General features: G+C 39.5%; 1 protein-coding gene across 2 annotated transcripts in view; it reads right to left on the bottom strand.

The window, feature by feature from the left end:
- Window positions 1-24594, bottom strand: part of nfatc3a (nuclear factor of activated T cells 3a) — a 130617-nt gene that overhangs the window by 46195 nt on the left and 59828 nt on the right. For both annotated transcript variants that reach the window (XM_007246891.4, XM_022667104.2), the window contains exons 4-6: window positions 2789-2988; window positions 872-1044; window positions 582-722 (exon numbers count right to left, since the gene is read on the bottom strand). In XM_007246891.4, coding sequence (XP_007246953.3) covers window positions 582-722; window positions 872-1044; window positions 2789-2988 — 514 coding nt within the window. The remainder of the gene's footprint in view (window positions 1-581; window positions 723-871; window positions 1045-2788; window positions 2989-24594) is intronic.

Consider the following 24594-nt stretch of genomic DNA (forward strand, 5'->3'; position numbering starts at 1 on the left):
ATTTCTATATTTAGAATATTTAAATTTTTAAGTTTAAGAGGTTTAATCCGGCAAGCAGGCTAGTGCTGCTGCTAACCGATGCTACTAATCGAGCTAAAATACGGGAAATCAAATCTTACTGTAAATTAACAGAGAAAAATGTGTGGATTAAAATCCAGTGCTTGTTTGAAATAAAAATTAAATGTTTCTTTAAGGATTACAGTTTTGTTTACTTAGGTTCTTCCTCTGATGGCGAGACCTGCTAAAATTAAAAGGAAAACATGGTGACACCCTTGTTCCTTACTAGTGTCGTTTAAAATGAGCCTTATACTCTGGTGTGCCTAATGTATGAAAACATACTAGAAAATAGACATTCATTGATAGTGTGCCTTACAGTACGGTTCGCTTTATAGTGTGTAAAATACGGTAATAAAGACAAAAATCTGTCAGAGCCCTAGTGGAAGAATTAGAGGCCCTCAAATATCTGACAGCCCATGTGCTGGACACTCAAATCATTAAATAAACCATATTCAGTGAAACAGACAGTAGTAACATGCATTTTGTGCTCCTAAATTGGAGGATTCAAAAAGAGCAGATCTTACCTGGACCTTTCTCAAGGAAGATGACCTTTGACTCTGGGAAAAAGTTGGAACCAGTGATGACCATCTCCTCTCCTCCACTCACAGGACAACTGCTCAAATTCACCTTCTCTACCTGAGGCAATTCCTGTGCTGAACGCTGGGCTAAAAACAAAGAAAAAACATATACGCTTGTTTATACATGTGCACACATTAGAAAAAAACTGCGTCATTTAATAAAGTTTGTATATTGAATTCTTTAATGGACACTGTGATATTGTGAGTGTGTTTGTGTGCTTGTGCGTATGACGTACAGCACTCCACAGGGATAGAGGCAGCTTGTAAAGAGAGCACTTTTCCATTGGGCTGTGGGATATGCACTCGGAACACCACGCGCACTCGAGTGTTCTTACGCCCAATGTCCGTCTCTCCTTTCCTCAGCTCGATGTCTGAGTTCCTCAGCTTCAGAATCCCAGCACAGTCAATACTGGAAAAGACAGTAGAAGACAAATGAATTCCTGTGTGTTTTGGACAATAAGTACACTTAAAATCTTTTCAATTCCCCAAAAATCATCAGTGTGCCTTATAAATTTTCTGAAAAATCTGATATTTTTAAGGCCTCTCACACATTTTTTTAATGTGATTGATATGAGACATTTGTCTTAACAGTTCGCTCTCCTAAATTGATGCTCATGTGCAAAAGAGCATGAAATTCACATAAAGTTTCAATTTCACCTTCTCCAGCATCACCAGAGCTATCAACAACCACTTGAGTTTCAGTCACAGACAGCTGGGCTCATCACTGAGAATTTGTTCCGTGTCTCTGTAAAAAGGTGTGTTCATTTGGTGCCAGTCTCTTCTTTAGTTTGTGTCCTTTCTTTCTTTAAACTATAATTTAAAGCTCTTTAACCTTTTTCTTTGATGCCTTAGAAACATCCTTAGTCAGCATTCAGTCATTTTATTAGAAACACAGAGTGGGTGTTACTAGGGCTGCAACTAATGATTATTTTGGTAGTCGACTAATCTGATGATAATTTTTTAGATTAGTCGATTTGTCAGCGAATATTTCTGCCATGTCCTCCATCTCTAAATAGAATAGAAACAGCTGATCATGAGATTTAAAAAACATTTAAATGTCTTGATGTTGGTAAAATGTAGAAAGTACTGATATTTAATGATTAAAATATGTAATCTATTGTGTTTGAGCACTTTCTGAGACACAGACTAAGTTGAGTGTAAACCAATTACCCATCTCCATTGCGCTTTTGTCACCAGCACTTTGTTTAATGCGGTAATGTTACAAATTAACTATTAGTCGACATGGAAATTTGTAGTTGACAATTTGTTCTTTACTAAAATTTTTAATGCAAGATTAAGCCATAACAATATACAATCAACAGAAATTACTTTTCCTTTTTTTTAATTATTAACTAACAAAAATAAAGGGTGAGGTGAATAAAGGGTGCATTTTGTGCAATTTAACACAGTATACAGTTGAAGAAGGGCATTAACCCCAAAGGATTCAAACAATCACAAAACCAAGATCTCACATAAATAAAGTGTTCCAAGCCAAACCAGCCAACTTCCAGGTCGGATTTTTAAGATAGTTGACAAATTTAAATTAGCAACATTGTCGATTATATCGACTAATCGTTACAGCTCTAGTTGTTACACAAGCCATCTAATTTAGTTTAAGGGAGAAGGGAGTTTCTTAAACTGCCACTGAGACCCTCACTTACTGCTGTTGTTCCTTTTCCCATCTATTAACAGTCTTTCTTTCTTCTGTTTGACATCCAAGTAGCATGATTCTGATCTGGCAGGTCAGACTTTCGGAGTTTTGTTGCTGCCAGTCAAATATGTATCGGATTTTTTTTGCTATACACACTACCACACAAATTACATATCTGCGTCACATATGATAAAAAAAAAAAAATCATACTCAGGCCACTTTTCCTGCTGTGTGAATGTAGCCTAACTGAGAATCTAGATTTATAGCTTTGCGTCTGCTGATTGTTAAAGCACTGAAAATATAATCATAGTTTCTGCTCAGAGTCAGAAGCCCACACATTTTCCTTGGAGTCCAGCTTGCTGTTAGTTCCAGGTAAAGGTCAGCCACAGTGGAAGACATTACAGTATAAGTGTATAAATGTGTGTGTGTGTTTGCATGAGCCGAACAGCACTGAAATTAACGCAAAAGCGAGCAAAATGCTGCAAAGTGTTTCTGACATTACCTGGCAGACATGTTGTTTTCAGGCAGGAGTGGAATCTCCAGAACCTTGGTGCTAGTGATCAGGATTTCCTGGCTGGCTGTAGCCACTGTTTTCCCGGTGATGCGGTGAACTTGGTAAAAAGCGTGCGGCCTCAAATACCGGTCGTCTGCCGTGCCGATGAACATCTGCAGGTTTACAGGCTTCTCATTATATCCGAGGAGCTGAGAGGAGACAGAAATAATTAGGAATTATAAATCTTTAGGTAGCAAATCCGTTATAAATTATCAATATAATAGAAATCTAAATTTAATTCAAAAATTGAAAACCTCTGGAATTTAATCAAGAGGAAGATGGATGATCATAAGCCATCAAACCAAACTGAACTACTTGATTTTTTTGCACCAGAAGTGTATAAAGCATAAAGTTATCCAAAAGCAGTGTGTAAGACTGGTGGAGGAGAACATGCCAAAATGCATGAAAACTGTGATTAAAAACCAGAGTTAATCCACCAAATATTGATTTCTGAACTCTTAAAACTTTATGAATATGAACTTGTTATCTCTGCATTATTTGAGATCTGAAAGTTCTGCATCTTTTTTGTTATTTCAGCCATTTCTCGTTTTCTGCAATTAAATGTTCTAAATAACAATATTTGTTTTTGGAATTTGGGAGAAATGTTGTCTGTAGTTTATAGAATAAAACAACAAAGATCATTTTAGTCAAACATTTACCTATAAATAGCAAAATCAGAGAAACTGATTCAGAAACTGAAGTGGTCCCTTAATCTTTTCCAGAGCTGTATATCCTCCCAGGAATAATTGCGATAAACAATATTGTTGTAATTTTGAGACCATTTCATGTTGCAGTTTAATAAAGCAATATAATACTGTAAATAAACAACATGCAATTACATAAAAATACAATTGATGATATCAATGTTAGCAAAATGATTGTGGTCATGTTAATTTATTGTACAATAAGTTCATAATGTAATTATCACGACAGCTCTAGACATATGGCTTAAAGTTTCACAGATTTGTGTGATGTCACTAAACAACATTTCACACACGATAAAATGAGGACAAAAATTGTAGTGTACAAAATAAACTATAACTAGTTTACATACATAACACTACATAATATCATCACTCAGAGAAAAAAAAGATAAGAAAATTATTTTAAGTAAGAAAAATATAAAATCCAGGTCATTTTTAAGGGACAAAAAGTTTTTATTTTCATAATTCTCATTATACAACACAATTGTACACATATATGTACATCAGAACTGCTCTGTTTCATTACGCCAGCATAGAAACTTACAGTCAATATATAACACCTCTGGAGTTAAAGGGTTTAGTGCCTTGCTCAAGAGTCCAAAAGTGGCATTTCAGCAGATTTGGGCATTGAACCCACAACCCTGTGATCAACAACTCAACGCTCTAACCACAAATTTAAGCATGGCATTTGTGGAGATTCATCTAGAAACCACAATACCTCCTGGGCTAACTCTGATAATCATCTCTGTTTAACCATCACATTTTCCTACCATTCCACCTACCATTTCCTCTAACATTACTAACTAAAATGCAATTTTTACATATATGTTCATCCTCATGTTCCTAAAACTTTGATTACAGCTATTATATTCAAACTGAACATTTCAACACTTTCCTTTGGGGTACTGATTAAGTTGCTTTAAGTACTACTGTAGACTGGCATGCTAAAGGTCATGGGATAGCAGTATTTAAATTGATCATAAAGGGCCATATTTTATCTTGATTTAGGGTGTGACAGGGGCGTCTTTGCTATCATAACAATGGGAAAAGTACACCTTGCACAGCCCGAAACACCCAAAAGGCATGTACTAATTTTCTTAATTAATCATGGGTGATGTTAATTTTGGGGCATAACGTAAAATAAACTAAATATTGTGTCATAAGATCCAAGTATCCAGGTGTGCTCTCATTTTGATGGATTGTTATTTTAACGGCGGAGTGCTTCTGCATATCTCAGCGACTGACTGTTATCTAGGTTCCAATCAGTCAGTGGCGCACCTGTGTTTTCTGCTGCCAAGATAGCAACACACCAGAAATGTAGCTGAACCCACGTCATTTTCAGACAACTACACCCATCATCAGCATGCTGGGTACTATAGAATGACGCACAACTTCGGTGGTCAGTTGTGTATGTATGTGTAAGTGCACATGTGACAGGACATCTGGGTCAAAGACTTACACTCCTCTGTTCACTTGGCAAACTCATATTAATAAATGTATGATAGCAACCCGCAGTAAACTTTTTTTTCCCAGCCAAAAAAGCAAAAAAATAAAACAAAATAAATAAAAGGCTAAAAATGAGTTTCACATCACAAACGAACTTGTCTGTAGTACTGAGATGTATATGAATGGGAGAAAACCATGTGAAGATGTGAAGATGATGACGAGAGGAAAAGAGGGAGTGGGAGGTGGTAAAAAATGTGGTTCCTGTGCGCAGGCACCCGTAATTGCTCCTGGAAACACGTGTACCTGCGGAAAATACCAAGCCAAACCAATGTGTTTCACAATATTGACTTTTCCTTATGGCAGTTAAGGTGCCATAGTTGGTTTCTCAAACCCATGAAAAAGGGAATTCAGCAGAGAATGAGCTCTGACATGTATATCCTTTCAATGCTCCAGCCAACATGCTCATGGTGGGCTAAGTGGGATTCAGGTGGGCATGGACTCTGAGTGTGCTTGTACACAAGTTATTACAGTCTACCTTAGCGCGTTTTCTATAGTGTGAATCAGTTGAGGAGTTTGTTTACTTGTAGCGTTTTCTCCCTCTGTTTGGTCTAGTTTTACACAGGCATAAATCTGTCTGTGAACGCTGAACCGCTGAGATTTCAAACACAGTTTTTACAATAAGAGGTTTTATGGCTGCGAGCAGTAAATGCTGCACAGACTGCGAGTGTAAACAGCACGAAGCAGAGACAGCATTTGTTCATAGCTGTAGTAATTAGCATTATCTGGATAATATATCAGATTAAACTGCACCTTATCAGCAGTTTAGCTCCAATAAAAGGAGTATATTTAATAGCTGGGTCAGATCGAGACCGGATCACGTTCTCACCACAAGTGAACCACTCTAGAGTTCGTTGTTTTGATCCACACCAAAGTGTAAGTACTGTTTTCGTACCTGCTCTATTGAAACACATTAAAGGTACAAACAAACCAGAGGCCATTTTAACCGACCCAAAGAGTACTGGTGTAAAAAAAAAAAAAAAAAAAAACTGAATCATAAATCGGTTTAATCTAGGTTCCATTTGCAGTGTCCAACCAGATGGGGGCCATATTAACCCCTCCTGGTTCCTGATGGGGCCCTTCACTTACATATCATATATGACTGTTATATGTGGGGCCAACAAGGAACCCATACATAAAAAGTTTTAGGCTCCAGTTAGATAGTTTTATTAACACATTATATAATGTTGTATTAATTTACTATATACTACAATATATCCAAATGTTTTTAAACACCATTTCTAATAAATGTATCAATTTAAAATAAATGCATTTATTAAAACTTTTGGCACCATGCCTTATGCCAGACATTGGCTGGAGTACAATACAACAATACAGGACTCTGTGTTCTATGGAATGATAGTTGTTCTCCCATCCAATACTTCTGGAATGAGTTAGGGATTTGGGGATGACGTGGGGTGGTTATCATCCATCATCTTCACCTCTCTAATGCTCTTGTCACTGAATGCAATCAAATCTTCCCAGCAATGCTCCAAAATCTAGAAGAAAGTCTTCCCTGGATTTGGACAACTCTGTTTTATTATCCTCGATTTCAAAAGAAACACTGAAAGAGTTGGTGTCCCAATACTTTTGTCCATATTTAGCAGAAAAAAACATTCTTTTGTAAAAGGAAGTTGTTCCATTTAAATTTAAGAAAGTTTTTTTTTATCTGTAAAGTTTACAAGAGATTTTACACTGCCATATTGTAAGATTTATTTTGCTCCTTTCATCATGAAATTTGTTTTTACAGAGTGAAGAATAACAATAAGATTCAGGCTGTGTCAATGTTTTTTTATATTGCATTTAATTACAGCTGCACAATATATTGTTTCCTAAACATTACAGTAATGTTGGTCATTGTGTCACTGACTGATGCAATAAGCATTCTGTCCAATCTCATTTCTTGCTCAAAAGAAAAAAAAAAGGCACCCGCTCACATAAAAGGTTTAAAGCCTACTTGTGTGCCATGTTCTACATTTATCTCATACTGTAATTTCCCCCCAGAGGCTCTTGTGTTGCTTTAAGGCAAGAAAAACTGTTCTAATTCATTTGTGCAAAGCATTCTCAATTTCATGGAATTGAGCACTTTGTTTTTGTTACTCCTGCGCAGGAGGGTCTTGGTTCATTTCTAAACCAACTATGGAGCGGTTCATTTAAAACCTGAATTCAACACGGAACACAGCTATTTAAATAGACCAAACACAGGGTGATCAATCATTTCTGCACTGCATACTTTTCTTTGGTTACGGATTTCTGAAACGATAATGTGTTTTGACACGTGGAACTTTGATCATCTCTTCATGAGTTCTGAATGGGAACACACTGAATGGACAGTTTAAGTTGTAAAATGAGGCTGAAGCCTTGATATACACACCTATATCACCTGTGAAAAAAAGCCTATTCAAGACTGTTTGTTCACTGACCTACTTCATGGCTGAAGGCGGATAAAACAAAGCATACAGTACTGGGTAGATGTTTAAGGCACCTAAGCATTTTTCTTATCAATAAGAGTAAAAACTAAGAATCCCATTAGAAGTGATAAAGGTAGAGATGAATACAGTAGAAAAGAACAAGAATTTCCCATTCTGAAGAAACTAGAGGCTAGTCTGAAGAACAAAACTTAGTTCCAGGCATCATTAAAGACTGATTTACCAAACAAACAATCAAATATGTTTAAAAAGTTTTTTGGAGTAGCGGTATCTACAATAGAGGGTGTCCAAAACATTTGGGAAATACTATTTCTTTACTTTAATCAGAACTAAAATGCAACAATATATCAATGTATTTGTGCAGTTCTGGCAGGAGACCAAGTTTAAACCTACTTTCAGACTGGTATATACTGTACATACAGACAACCTGTGATTTGATGTATTTTGCTGTATTGCCTGAATTGAGCCTCATTCAAAAAATTGGTCCAAGCTGAAGCATGCCTTATAACTTTAGTATTATGTACAAATTGAGTTAAACTGCTTTACTTGCTTTTTTTGTGATGCCACAAAAACACATGCAAGTTTTAGTTGTGGAGCTTATGTCCATTAATATTCTCTCAGTCACTCAAAAACCATGCATCTCCAAAATGGTTAGAATGTTATGTGACTTCTTTATAATATTAAAATACCCCAGCAGTGGTATTATAACTTGAGTACATTCTCTCTTACAAACACAGATTTAATAAAATATTGCTACATTGAAGTATTGAGAATTATATTTTGCTTTACAATGCTGTATATTGTTTTTAGAAAAACACAGACTTGATTTTTAAGTGTTTTTGTGAAACAACTACATTTTGGGAAGAGGAACATGCCTGAAACACCTCCCCTTTCCAATCTAAAATTCTATTCTATAATTCTATAAATCCATTGGACTGCTCTTACATGTCATCACAAGTTTTTGCAAACCTCTACCGCCCCATCTCCTCTCTTTAACTCTGTTATCTCTTTCTTCTGATTCTATTGGAGAGGGAAACTTGCTTCCTACGACAAATAAAGAACTCCAGCCCAAAGTTCTTTCAAGAGTTTTCTTCTCTCTCATCTTTCTTTTCCTTAATAGCCATAAGCTGATAGCATGTGTCGAGATAGCAAAATAGTTTTAGTTTAGACATTTTTGTAAAATTTTATAAAAAAAAATTCCAAACAGACGTATTGTATTGCCAGGTTCTCGCCAATACACAGCTCTACACACACACACACACACACACTCTGACACACAGGTCGAGGCCTGAGCGCATCAGGCGGAAGGGTCGGCGAGTGAAAACAAGCAGAGCTGCTGTAAAGCGCAGCAGTGTTTGCAGGGCACTGAGGTGAGGGCTGAAAACACAGAGAGCTTTTTGTTGGACCCGTTAGCTCTAACTGCGTCACGGGCTGCTGGGTAATGGGGTGGCCTGGGGCAGGGGGTATGTCCGTGCTCAGAAGCCTACAGAGAGACAGGAGGAGCAAACCGCACAACCTCTGAACCGCACCACCAGCCGAGTCCCAGAGTGCCAGGGCATCAGAGTTCGTATTCAGGTTCATCTGATTTTATTACAGTTGAGGGACCCTCGTCCACAGTCTCTAACTCTCTGAGCCAATTAATCTTCACACTGTGTATTGTGTCAGAGATAGAGAGAGAACGTGAGAGAACAGGACAGGAGAGAGGAAATAAGGGCCAGATGAAGCAAATAAACAAGCTTGTGTTGTGTGAGACTGGCTGGCAGGATCACTGGGGTCACTGGAAAGCTACGTTTATTTTCTGAGGAGTGAGAATCTCTGAAGCTCACAGAGATGAGCTCTCATGCAGAGACTCAATTTAGCCTGACCTGAGATCTATTCTTACTGGCAGCGAGAACAAAAAAACTAAATTATAAGCAGTGATGGTATAGTTACTTTGAAAAAGTAATCCGATTACTGATTACTGATTACTCCTTTAAAAAGTAACTTAGTTACTTTATGGATTACTTGATTTTAAAAGTAACTAAGTTACTTTACAAGTTACTTTATTAGTTACTTTCAGCAGCTGCAGACACCACCTCCCGCCGCCTTAACATAAACATTATAACCAGTTTTGCCAATACTCCCTTTATTGGAAAATGCATTTTTAACAGCAACAATTTATCTCTATTAAGTTGAACTATTTCCTAAAAAAATAAGTTTTTTTTTTATAAAAATAAAAAAATCAACTTAACATAAATATTTTTTTATAAAAAATAAAATATGGTCTTTCTTGATTTTATTAAACATAAATACTTGTTTTTATAAAAAATATATAAAATAAAGAAAGTCTTTCTTGACCTGAAATATTTAACACTGTAAAACTGAACATTGAATCTGTTGTTCTCTGCAGGGCAGCAAGGAGTGGTTTTATAAAACAGAACCGTGTATATGGTCTAGACCAGGGATCACATATTTGCAGACTGCGGTCCGGGTCCGGACCCAGACGTTGTCCAATACGGACCCATACCGGACCCAACTACTGAGAAGGATTTAATTCAGACAGTGTTCATTTAAAGCACCGGAACTTTTCTTGTCTTTACGGTATGTGCGCTCTGCGCCACAGTGAACTTCCAATCACGTGTGGTGTAAAATCTTTAAATGCTCTCCTCTGCCAATCAAATTTGTGGCAGACTGCTGCCCTGGCTAGTGAATTGGGACGCGGCCGCAAAAAAAACGCCTTTATAAAGAGATAGGGGGCCCGAGAACTGGCGGAAAACGAAAACGGGCGGAAACTAAAGACACGTCGAGCGCGAGAGAGAGAGACAGGGGAGAAAGCGAGACGCGTGTGATTGGGGAAGAGCGGAGGGGGAATGGGTAAGGGAGCGGTGTGTGTGTGTGTGTGTGTGTGTTTGTGTGTGGAGGAGATGAGGTGGAGAGAGAGAGAGAGAGTAACGCACAGTGACTTAAATAAGTAACTTTAATCTGATTACTGGATTGGAAATAGTAACGCGTTAGATTACTTGTTACTGAAAAAAAGGGTCAGATTAGAGTAACGCGTTACTAAGTAACGCGTTACTGACATCACTGATTATAAGTACAGTGAGGAGTTAAAACCACAGAGAAATAAGTGCATTGTTTTTTTTTTGTTTTTTTACAGTAAATAACTATTATACTAACTATTCTGAACTAAGTAGTTGAAATTAAAGGAGAACTTTGGGGTAAAATGGACGTTTGGTGTAGTAAAACATGATAAAAAGTCCAAACATCTTTCAGACTGGGTGATTTATGTCCCGTGTCACCTAGTCTGAAGGGTGTTTGGACAAATGCTGTAAAAATTGGATTTTGGAACGCTGTGAAAAAAACGGAGGTTTGCTATTCATCAAAGGTACCTTTTATCATGTTTTACTACACCAAAAGTCCAATTTACACCAGAGTTCTCCTTTAAGCAGTTTCAAGACATACCATTAACATATTGTAGGTTATTAACGTTTGGTTATTAACGCTATTGTTTAAAAAATAATAAGAATAATAAGTAAACAATAAATCTAACCCACACATGCGCATCTCCTTTGCACCTTGATCGCTCCTTTGCCTCAGCAACTGCTGCCACACTCAAACACACCAAGCAGAAAATAAATATGACGTTAACCATCAACATCAACATCATCATTATCATTAGCATTATTTTATTCACATATCTATTTAAACAACAAGTGTAAGAACAATCTTTAGCATTTAGATCATGTGTAACAGGACAACCTAGGAAGTTAAACGACTTTTAAGTGGGGCCCAAGTCCAAAAAAATAACTAAATACAAATAGTACAAACCAACAGCGGTGCGTAATCCAGCTCTGAAATACAGTTAGCATTGCAGCTAACGAGACTGGCTTTTAGCATTGTGGATAACCTGCTCCAACACTGCCAAAGCCATCTTTTTATTAGCATTGCAGCGTTAACCCATCTGAGCCCAGTTGTTAGCATCACAGCTAACATGTTCCAAGCCTGCTTAGGCCGGTTGTTAGCATTGCTGCTAACACGCTCCAGCACTGCTGAATCTGTTAACATCAGGGCTTTAACCTGGGTGTGCCCAACGGTTAGCATCGCGGCTAACACTTTCTAAGCCTGCTGATGCCAGTCATTGCTGCTAACCCACTCCAGCCTTGCTAAGGCTTGCTGCTGCCAGCAACTTCAAGCAAGAAATCCAAACTAAGGAAAAAACCCTGATATTAGACCCTGATATTAGATAAGTAATTCTGTTCTTATTATTTCTCAAATGTGCGAACAGTTCTTCCAGTCACTTCTGTGCACTCACTTGATTTTGAGTATTTATGATGTATTAAACATCTACATTTTTCAGAAAACGTGTGGTGGCTTTAATTTTGACAGAACAGATTGCAACAGGTCACTGATTATAATAACAACCTTCAATGATGTATAAGCTAATTAATTGTAAGGCTACCTGAGGACCCGAAGATCAGCAACATCCCGTACATTGAAGAGCAAATTATAAGAATTGGGGTTGTAGTTATTATGACTTTATTGGATTTTGATGAAATGTCTGATTTCCTGATGCACTTAACATCTACATTTTCCAAAAACGACAACAATTTAATGTCATGGTAATTCCTAAGAAATAAATAGACAGTTCACACAGCTCAAGAGTCCAATCATCTCAGACTCTTTCTAGGACTGAATTCTTAGAAAGCAGAAGGCTTAGCGAAGCCTCAGAGTGACGTTTAGCCTCCGATTCAGCCAGAGGGCAGGACAGCCCCTACCTCGACTGCTGACCTCTAAAGCAAGTCCACACGGAAGAGAAACTGGCCTTCCAGGAAGCAGGAGGTCTTCTCACTGGAGCTAAGCCTTTGTGTTGGCCTTTGCCTGCCAGCCCAGCAGTGGCCTGAGCCTGTAAGAGGCTTTACAGGTCTCGCCATGTCCTGTCACTCTCTGTCCTTCTGCACGCCTCTCTCTCTCTCTCTGCTTCTTGCTGTTTGCCTTGTCCTTCTCAGTTTGTGTCATCACAGTCTCGTCTCATCATTTTTTTTTTGGATGCTGTCATACAATTGGTCTTCCAAATGTCTTGGGTGGCTCTACTGTGGTTTGAGAAGATGTATCTGATGGTTTTGTTAAAAACAAAGGGCACTGCTGAATATAGTAAGATGCAAAATAAAAATTAAGTACAAGATAAAGGGAGGTGTGAAATGATGTTTAAAGATATAAGATGATAAAAAGACAAATATAGAAGGGATGAAGTGCAGCATGTGATTTTAGCATCTTTAGCGCAAATGTGCGTTAATCCACTTTAATTACAAAGTCAAAGTCAAAGTCAAAGTGGTTTTTATTGTCATTTCAGAGTACACAGTGAAACGAAACAACATTCCTCCAGGGACCATGGTGCACATAAACACAGTGTAGACAGAACAATAAGTGCAACAGTACAAAAGTGCAGACAGACAATACAACACAATACAGAAAAAGAATAATAAATATCAAGACAGTGTGCAAATTATGCGGTGTGCAAAAAAGACCAGTGAGGTAGTAATTACCTCTATTACACAGTGTGCAATAGAGTCCAGTGAGGTAGTAGGGTTTTTAGTGCTTTCCATTTTCTGGGGTAAGTGGGGTAAGAGTGTGTGTGCATGTACAGAAAAACCATCAGTTCAGTCTCTGCAGTTGAGGAGTCTGATGGCTTGGGGGTAGAAGCTGTTGCAGAATCTGGTCGTGCTGGACCGGATGCTGCGGTACCTTCTTCCCGAAGGCAGGAGGGAGAACAGTTCGTGTGAGGGATGAGTGGGGTCATTCACAATGCTGGTTGCTTTGCGAATGCTGCGGGTGGTGTAAATGTCCGTGATGGAGGGGAGAGAGACGCCGATGATCCTCTCAGCTGTCCTCACAATACACTGGAGGGTCTTGCGGTCAGAGACGGTGCAGGTCCCAAACCAGGCAATGATGCAGCTGCTCAGGATGCTCTCAATGGTCCCTCTATAGAAGAGTGTGAGGATGGGTGGAGGGAGACGGGCCTTTCTCAGCTTCCGGAGGAAGTAGAGACGCTGCTGGGCTTTCTTGGCTGTAGAGCTGGTGTTCAGGGTCCAGGTGAGGTTATCTGCTAAGTGGACACCAAGGAACTTGGAGGACCCGTCGATGTTGAGTGGAGAGTGGGTGTGTTGTGCTCTCCTGAAGTCAACAACCATTTCCTTTGTCTTGTCCACATTCAGGTGAAGGTTGTTGACTGTACACCAGTCTGTCAGCCGCTGCACCTCCTCTCTGTATGCTGCCTTTGGTAATGAGACCCAGCACGGTTGTATCATCGGCGAACTTGATAAAGCTGTTAGAACTGTGTTTTGCAGCACAGTCATGAGTCAGCAGGACACTGCCCTGGGGGCCCCAGTGTTCAGTGTGATGGTGCTGGAGGTGCTGCCCCCGAACCGGACTGACTGGGGTCTCCCCGTCAGAAAGTCCAGGATCCAGTTGCAGAGGGGGGTGTTGAGGCCGAGCGAGCTTAGCTTCCTGATGAGGTTCTGTGGGATGATGGTGTTGAATGCTGAACTGAAGTCTATAAACAGCATTCTGACGTAAGTGTCCTTCTTCTCCAGGTGGGTGAGGGAGAGATGAAGGGTGGTGGTGATGGCATCGTCCGTGGAGCGATTGGGACGATACGCAAACTGCAGGGGGTCCAGTGAAGAGGGCAGTTGTGTCTTGATGTTCCTCATGACTAGCCTCTCGACTAGCACTTCATGATGATGGGTGTAAGTGCAACGGGACGGTAGTCATTGAGGCAGGACACTGTGGACTTCTTCGGCACGGGGACGATGGTGGTGGACTTGAGGCACGTTGGGACAGTGGCGCTGCACAGGGAGATGTTGAAGATGTCCGTGAGGACATCTGTCAGCTGGTCTGCGCACTCCCTGAGCACTCTGCCGGGGATGTTGTCTGGTCCTGCAGCTTTCCGTGGGTTGACTCTGCGCAGAGTGTTCCTCACGTCCACTGCAGTCAGGCACAACACCTGCTCGTCCAGCTTGGGCATGGTCTTTCTCACCAACGTGCTGTTTTGTGCCTCAAACCGTGCATAAAAGTTATTCAGGGCATCAGGGAGGGAGGCATCACATTCACAGGACGGTGGCATTGTCCTGTAGTTGGTGATTGCCTGGATGCCCTGCCACATGCGCCGTGCGTCACCCGTGTCCTTGAAGTGGCTGTGGATTCTCTGGGCGTGTGTGCGCTTTGCCTCTCTGATAGCTCTTGACAGGTTGGTTCTCGCTTTCCTCAGGGCCACCTTGTCACCCACTCTGAAGGCGGAGTCGCGGGTCCTCAGCAGCGCACGTACCTCAGCAGTCATCCAAGGCTTCTGGTTTGGGCGTGTGGTGATGGTCTTGGAGACAGTGACATCATCAATACACTTGCTGATGTAGCCAGTGACTGATGCTGCATACTCCTCCAAATCAACAGAATCGCCTTCAGTAGCAGCCTCCCTAAACATGTCCCATGCAGTGCACTCAAAACAGTCCTGAAGGGCAGAGATGGAGCCTGCCGGCCAGGTTTTCACCTGCTTCTGAACTGGTCTGGAGCGTCTGATGAGTGGTGTGTATGTTGGAGTCAGCCAAACACACATGTGGTCCGAGAAAGCGAGGTCTGGGCGGGGCTCCGCCCGGTACGCACGCTGGGGATGTTTGTGTAAACAAGATCCAGCGTGCTCGCTCCTCTCGTTGCAAAGTCCACATGTTGATGGAATTTAGGGAGCACTGACTTGAGATTTGCGTGGTTGAAATCTCTGGCGATAATAAACAGTCCGTCTGGGTGTTTGTTCTGCAGATCGCTGATAGTCCGATAGAGTTCACACAGAGCCTCTTTAGCATTAGCACCAATGCTAGCTCTGGGTGGGATGTAAACAGCCGCTATTAGCACGGAGGAGAACTCCCGTACTAAATAAAAAGGTCTGCACTTGACTATCAGGAACTCCACCAGTGGAGAGCAGTGTTTGGCGACAGTCACAGCGTTGTTACACCATTCCGTGTTGATGTAAACACACACGCCTCCACTGCGGGTCTTCCCGGATAGAGCCGCGCTCCTATCCGCTCTGAACGCGGTTAGCCCGGCTAGCTGAATGGCGCTGTCCGGAATGTTGTCGTTCAGCCACGATTCCACAAAAAACAAAACACAGCAGTCTCTGAACTCACGCTGGGTAGTTCGCTGGAGTCGGATGTAGTCCAGTTTATTGTCAAGGGAACAGACGTTTGCCAGAAAGAGCGATGGTATAGCCGGCCGGCTAGGACTAGCCTTTAGCCTCGCTTTAAAATTTAAAATGTTTTAAAATACATAACCTCCATAGAAGCTTAAGTTCTAAAAATCAGTACAAAACTATTCCACTGAATATTTAAACAACTGGTAAAAAAACACAAAGGTGACATCTATGGGTCTGTCTCCCACACTAATACCTTTGTCACTGAATGCAATCATATCCTCACAACAGTCCTTTGAGATGTAGTAGAATGTCTTTTCTGCACAGCACCTGTGTGTGATGGGTTTTGTTTTTTATGTTATATTGTGAATGTTTTAAACTGTAAGATATAATGCAAATTCTCTTCTCTCCTCTTACAGTCTATTTATTACACTAATTATTTCAAATATCCGCAAATATTAGCACGCTCTGAGGAAAGCACAGCATCTCGGTTCTGCTACATCAGCTCACAGACGCCTTGTGCTGATCGACATCACCTTTTGGATTGGATTTTGGAAGAGAGCACCATCTACCCACCCAGAGAGAGCAAGGCCAATTGTGCGCTTTTTCGGGGCTCCGGTAGCTGATGGCAAGCTACATAAATGGGATTCGAATCAGCGACCTCCTGATCCAAGAACATTAGTCCCCTGATTAGAACATTACTCAAATAGAGCTATTCACTGTATACTCTTCCTCTTCACAACTTTACAAATGATGCTCTCAAACACATTAAGAGGCAAAAAATTCAACTAATTCACTCTTGACAAATCACAGCTGTTAACTGAAAGCCTGAATTCCAGGTGACTCTACCTCATAGAGCTGACTGAGAAAATCCAGCCAAAATGTGCAAAATTGTTATCCAAGCAAGAGGTGCAGACTAAAATTTAAAACATATTTTGGTTTGTTTAACACTTTTTTGTTTACTGAATGATTTATTTAAGATCGTTCATTAGATTCTGCACTTGTCATGTTTGTAGGCTTTACTATTAATAAAACAACACATTACCTGGCACATCCATCCAACAAGCACAGCTGTCCTCCAACTTCTATATATATATATGTGAATAAAGAGAAACCCGAGCTACAACACAGCTGTCCTCTGTCTTTCCTTAAGATTAGGAGACTCTTTTTTGTGGCATTAAAATCAGCTGAGTGAACTTTTAGTTGAAAGTTGAAGGACAATGCAAACAAAATCTTAAAAAAAAAAAAAAAATCAATGTAATCAACAGGTGGCGTTGTTTCAGTAGGGTAAAGATGGTGACTACAGCAAATTTTACAACTCTAACCTGAACTGACATCAAACTAATACTCCTTTTGTGTTCACCTTGGTCACCTGTTAAATGTACACAGTATTATGTACAGAGATGTACAAATATAGTATAACACCACCAAAACCACTGCATGCCAGTGAGGTACCACATCATGTGGGAGACTGGGGATCAATTCCCAATCTGGGTGACTATACTGCTCCACAACACAAGAAAATAAGAGCCCTTGGGCAAGACTCCTAACACTACACTGGTCCACCTCTGTGACATGAATAACCTTGTATGTCGCTCTGGATAAATGCCATAAATCTAAATGTAAATGTAAACTGTGAAGCATGGTGCAGGGAGTATAAAAGTGGTTTAGGCGGGGACATTCCTAGTAAGAACAAATACCACCACAACAAATTCCTAGTACATGGCAATGCACTTGGCTAGAAATGTGATTCTTATTTTGGTGATGAAGATCAGATTGCATCTCAGGATACATTTATGTAGAACACCAGATTGTTCCAAATAAATATCATGACTGGTTGCAGCTTCTCTGAAATGTTTATTTCAAATGCATTTCTAAATGTAGTTTTTAATACACACATTTTGCGAAAAATAAAGGAAACAGATTATCATTTTTTTTCAGAATCTGCAATCAAGTGTCTGAAAAAAGCCTAATGGATACAAATATAGAGATATCATAGAAATGATGGAGCTTCATCTAATACTTGTTGAGAATGTGGTGTAGTACTGATCATACTTATTTAACATCCTGACTCATATGACCTAACACTCTGGTTGCTGAATCCAATCAAATCCTCACAGCAATGCTCCAAAATATAGTAGAAAATCAGTTACTCTAATAAAAGCAGAATAAACTCTTTTCATATCATCGCATTCATACAAAACAATGCATGAGTAGGTGTCCCAATACTTCTGTCCATATACTATAAACTACTATGAGTGTGTATGTGTGTATGTATCTTGTTGTTGCCCTCCTGTACCCCCTCTTACCGTCCCTAATTTCTAGCCTTCCTCTGCCCCATCCCATCCCAGGTTATATTAAACTGGTGACATTAGAGCCATCACATGTCCCACTGTTGGACTAAGTTAACTGGGGCAGAAATAGCACCTCTGTATAGCGTTACACATTGAAGGCTAAATAAAGGCGTCTGGTGCAGGCTGCATCTGTTGCTCAGCTCCAGTAATAGAGAGGGAGAGCGAGCGTGTCGGAACGAGGGACAGGACCAAGGAGACACAGACTGGCCAGGAATTTTGTGTGGCTGGGGTTTACGAGTTTTAAAGGGCCCATTTCACAATAAAGTGTTCTTTTATTTTAAATGAGTCTGATGTAGTATGCTATCAGATTTTCATTTTTTAAACTGGCCATTCATCTCCTACATCTTATAAACAGTCTAAATACAGAAGAATTGCATTAAAATACATTGTAAAGGGTAATTTACAAATATTCCCTTATTCAGAATAGAGCAGTTTAGCCACAGTCATTCAAGTCATGAAGCTCTGAGCAGCCTCTCGGTGCAGTGCTTATTTATGAATGAGGTACAACTCTGAAGAGCCGATTGGAACAGCGACCATTTCCATGTCTCTTAAAGAAACAGTAACTTAAAAATGTCATAAGCTGAATAACATTATATATATATATATATATATATATATATATATATATACACAGCTCTGGAAAAAAATCAGAGACCACTTAAGTTTCTGCGCCAGGCAAAAGCAGTGTGTAAGACTGGTGGAGGTGAACATGCAAAATACGGCATGTTCCACCAAATACTGATTTCTAAACTCTTACAATTTTAAAAATGCTATGGGCTTGAAGGCATCTGGTCAGGACCATCATCATACAGAGGAAACGTGTACTGTGGTCAGAAGAGTCAGTATTCCAGAACGCTTTTGAGAGAAGCGGACACAATATCATCGTTGTCTATTGAAAAACAAGTACCTCCATTTTTTTTTATTTTTAGTTTAATACAAAATGGACACACTGTCTCTTAAACTGTACGAAATTTCTTGATGAACAGACCAATAGAAATTGTTCAAAATGACCTGAAACAAACTCATTGACTTTCATTGATTGTTTAGATGTTTTTTTTCTCTCCTGTAAAGTTGCTGTTTTGGAGATACTTGTTTTTTTTTTTTAGACAACAACGATATGCTACATACCAAACAGAAAAAAGTCCTAAAGCTGCCATCTGTACACCTCTGTGATGCAGCATTATTGCAGAAAAGTACATCTAGAGATCTTAGAGTAACATATGTTGACTTCAAGATGACAACTTTCCAGGGACTCAAATGCATTTTTCAACAAGACAATGCTAAAGCACATGCTGCACACACTACAAAAGTATGGTACACAAGAGAAAGGTAAGGGTCTGGGGACTGGCCTGTCTATACCAACACACACACACACACACACACACACACAACATTTTTAAGTACATGTCTCATCATGCTTGCATTTAGCCAACTCCTATCTCCATTCGTTACACCTGAGCATTTCAGCAATCTCTTCTTCTCCTTCACTTTAAATCCCTCTTTTATTCTGATCACCCCCCCACATCACCTCTCTCTCTCTCTTTCTCTCCTCTCTCTCCTCTGCTGCTGACTTGTTTCCCTGTGTTGCTCTGTAGTTGCTATGGCGAGGGGCAGCCGGTGCGTGTGTGTGCATGCGTGAGTGCGAATCTGTGTGTGCATTCATGTGCCTGAGGGGGAGGGGAGGTTACACGCTCAAGGTCACACACACACACACGCACACGCACACCCACACACACACAAACACACACGCACACACACACAAACATGCGCGTGCACACACACACAAAGTAGTGGCCCCTGGCCCCATAACGTGCTGTCACAGTCTAACAGTCTGCGGTAACTGGACACTGAGAGGGGTCTGTTCAGCACCACAGTGTTTACACAACGTGTGTGTGTGTGTGTGTGTGTGTGATATAGAGAGACAGAGAGAAAAAGAGAGAGAGAGAGAGAGAGAGAGAGACAGAGAGAGCACACAGACCTGGGAGGCTGGGCAGCAGTTTGTTTAAACATGGTCAGTACACACACATACTCTCTCTCTCTCTCTCTCTCTCTCTCTATCTCTTTCTCTCTCTAACACACACACACACACACACACACACAAACACACACAGGGAGAGTGGCATTTACTGTAGTGTGTATTCCTGCTGTATAAGGCCTTCCCAGCTCCCCCATCTGCACTATGTGTGCGTGGTGTGTGTGTGTGTGTTTCTGTGTGTGAATGTGTGTCCTCCTGTTCACTCCAGTTGGGCCTGCATCAGATCGACATCAAATACACCCTCAGGCTGCAGTATAGGTCCTCTCTCTTCCTGCCTCCCTTTCACACACACACATACACACACACACACGTGCCTATTTAACTTAACTTATTTTCTCCTAACATTAACATACTATTTTTTGTTTATTTGTAAAAAAAAAAATAATTATAATTGTGCAGTCCGACAGCATTGTTCCAGAGTGAGACAATTTCACTCATTTTAATATGCAAATGTGATCCTATTCTGGTGTACTTAGCTTTAAATTCTGTAAAATGTAATAATGTATTGAATTTTGACTATATTTTAATTTTAATATTTGTTAAAATATGTTGCCCACCATTCCAAGGTCAAAATATGAAATATATTAGACTTTTGAGAACCCACATCACTGTCTAAAATACACCAGCAGTAATGTGTGATGTAACCTAAAGGCATTTTAATAATGCGTTAATTGCTTGGACCCCATAATTGCTGATTACAATAGTTAACAACAGTTCTGACAAAAACTAAACGGAAATTTAACCACTATATCAAGGTCAAAAGGTCAGTGTGTACAAATTGACATTTTTTAAAGCTCCACATCAACAAAGCAGGCCATTCTAAAAACGTTACTGTTGTAATAACACTATAATAATACTGTATTCACTGTGTGCTTGGACCCCAAAGATTGCCACTTGCGTCAGTCCTTTTACAATCTGTTTTATTATTACATATATATATCCTATTATAGAAACTCTTTTTCTGTTTGCCAACAATGATAATTTAATCACGCAATTTTTTGTAATCAAACATTTATAATAAAAAATGCTCAAATGCCTGAATGTTCAAAACATCTAAATTAAACCTGGCACATGTCAGGATGCCATTGCTGGAGAAATAATAACCATGAGATGCTAATGTGTTGTGCTTCGAAGGAATTCTTCCTCAGAACTCTCTGCTCTCAGAGAACCTTCACAATTCAATTTAGAATATTCAAAAACCTTGAGTATTAAGACTTTTATACAACAGTAGAGATTTGATATCTAATGAAAAACACAATAACACATATCAGTCACAAAGCACTGACAATAAAACTAATAAATTAATTAAACTTTGCCATGGCTTGGTTATGTACCAGGTCTTTGCCTTTGCCAAAGCATGGTTACATAACTGGATGAAACAAAGACCATCATTATGAATGGCTGAAGATTAGCCTTACTGGTCACTGGCTTGATGGTTTTGAACACGTCATGACAACAGCGCCAAAACCCATTCTGTTGCTGAAACTCAATACACTCCTGGCCAGTGTCGCCCATCTTGGGTTTCATAATGCTGTTATCTAACACCGGGCTGCCTGCTGAAGAAAGAGAACTAGGTGGAATCAAACTACTGGCTTCTTCTTCCTTTACCATCTCAAAAAATAGAACAGCAGAGGGTACAACGTGTTAAGTTTTCATGGGAAATATTTAAAAATATTTAAAAATAAGAAGTGCATGTTATTACTTGTATATGACATGTACTGTGTGACTAGTTGTGTGACATGTTTATTCTTCTATGAAAACTGACATATTTGTTAAAGGTCTCATTCCATCATTTTTTCATTCATTTTAAAATGTCTAGTTGTGATCTCTAGTATGAATAAATGCCACGTGAGCTGTTTTTTGTGAAAAAAAAAAGTGCTCAGGTGTTTCTATTTAGCCCTGCTTTATTTAAGTGAATTAGAGGTCTCTGAAGAAAGACAGGATTTTGGCTTTTGCTCATGAATAATCATACATGCAAACATATTGCCTCTGATTGGCTAACAGCACTAACAGCAGCAGAGAATGTGACCTGCCTTTCGCCCACAGTCAGTTTTACAGCTCTAAAACTTAAAGGACAAAATGTTTTCAGAGATACAGCCTTAGTTATAAAGATATAGCACTTAACGTCAGACTCAATGCTCGATACAGACTCGAGGCAACACAACACTTTTCCTGATGGACTCCTTTTTTTTGGGGGTATTTTCTTTTACTAGCTACTGCCGACAATGGATGTTGAAGAACAGTTTCAAACGCAGCATGCATATCGACGCTGTCCAATGAAGAACAAGTATCTCCAAAACAGCAACTTTACAGAAGAAAGAAAAAAACCTTCTGGACTTTCAATAAAAGTCAATGTAAAAAGAGTTTATATCAGGTAATATTTAAGCATTTTTAGTAGTCTGTTTATCAAGAACGGGGACAGTTAGTCTGTTCAAATTATGTAGTGAACTAAAAATAGACAAAAATGGAGATACTTGTTTTTCATTGGAGAGCAACGATATACAACTCAGAAAAACCTATTGTATTTCACAAAGAACAAGAAAAAGTGCTAAAAAACATCATAGAAATGAGCAGTTTTCACATCTCAAACAAGAAAAATCTTCACAATAGCAACTTTCAATGGAAGCCAATATAAAAACACTTTACTTAAAGACATTTTGGAGCTTTCTATTGCCCCAATTCATCATTAACTTACATTATGTCTAAAAATAAAAAAGCATATTTAACTACTATTCACTTCAAAAATAAAATCACTCAAACATGGCTGACTTAATTCTCAGACATTTCATAAATCATAGTTCTTTTAGGGAACCATATGTGGTTCTACTATGCCACAGTTATTCAAATCTGGTCCTTGAGGTATAGCCATGTATAACTGGAGTGTTTAATCAGAGAAAATATTAAACTCAGCAGAACTGGCAGTGAAAGACCCTGTCCTCTCAGACCACTCAAAGAACCCTCTGTGCCACCTTTATTTTTTTAAGAACGTGCTATTAATCACTCAGCACGTTACGAAAAACGTTATGAAAGTGTGTAGTTAAAAAAAGAAGAGTAGAAAAATAGTGCTAATAGAATAGGGCAGATAAACATGAACCTACTGGCACCATGGTTAATACCAGGACTATAGACGGGTAATATATCTTGGGAGCAGTGTGAAAAATAAAGCATGTTCTCTAGTACTTAATACTTCGTACTGTACTACTTCTGTCATGAGTTATGGGTGATTTGGGAATAAGATGTGGATGAGGTGAGGAGCTGGCGGATGATAAGGTGGGGGAGGGAATCAAATGAATGTTGTTTTCTTTTGCTAAATGCAATCAAATCCTCACAGCAATGGTTCAAAATGTAGTAGAAAGCCTTCCCGGGACAGTACTCTGCGCTCAAAACCCACATATTTAGAATTGTCTTTTCCATCTGACTCAATTGCATTGCTTTTTTAACTAGTTTTAAATCTTTATTTACATTTTCTATTTCATTAATTTTGTTATGCATTTTGCGCTCTTTGTAAAATGTCTTTGAGTGACAGAAAGGCACCCATAAAATAAAATTAGAAATAAAATTATTATTATTAGTAGTAGAAACAGTAGAGACCCCACCAAAAGTAGGGCTCTGTATTGGTAAGAATTCGGCGATATGAAAAATATCACAATATACCTGTTACGATTCAACATATTGCAATATATTGTAAACAAACAGTTTACAATTTATCCAATCATATATATAGTGGGATCTAACGGCAGAGTACAACAATGCAATGTAGTGGGCATGTTTAATCAAAGCACCTTGTCTGCCACTAATCTTTACATAAACTAAATAAAAAAATCAATTTTGTGTTTTTGAGAATCAATACAGTATTGCAAAAATGTAATACTGCAATACGTCAATATATTGATATTGTCTTATGCCCGGATCAGACTACGCCATTTGAGCCCGATTTAAGCCCGATTTTGTCGGTGCCGACAAATTGCGTGCGTCAGATCTGAATTTTAGTGTCGTGAGCGACAAAGGTCTGTGTAGTGAGACACAGTCAAAGAGCAGTAATTTGACCTGAGCGACGGCGTCGGAGCGTCCGACGAAAAGACTAGCATGTTAGATTTTTTTTTATTTTATCGCCTAGTTTGACATGCTGCTCCGCGACCTGCTCCCTGACTCTGACCAATAGAAAGACAGAGCGTTCTGTGGTGCACAGATGTAAAGATGGGAAAAGAAAGCGGCACGGTGCTCCTGCAGTTCTCTGGACCAGAGAAACAGAAGAATAATCTAATAATCATCTAATAATCTACTTCATCCATGAGATATTCTGTTTACATTCACTGAAACCTAAGTAGCCTACCTAAGAAACCTAAGTACATTACCATTGCTGTAGGGCAATTTACCCTACACCATACCTCAAGTTCTCTCTGGAGTACACAAAGCATGTAAATCCATTTGGGTCACCCAGGAACGAGCCCACAGTCGTTTTTCCCTCTTGTTTTTGATTTCTGAGCACAAAAGCACTTTCATCACGCAAAGGGCTTCTGTAGCCGTGATTGTCAGATTCTATGCTTCTCCCCCGCGATGACCTACGAACTCACGCGA

This window comes from Astyanax mexicanus, chromosome 23 (assembly GCF_023375975.1).
Source record: "Astyanax mexicanus isolate ESR-SI-001 chromosome 23, AstMex3_surface, whole genome shotgun sequence".
Lineage (NCBI taxonomy): Eukaryota > Metazoa > Chordata > Actinopteri > Characiformes > Acestrorhamphidae > Astyanax > Astyanax mexicanus.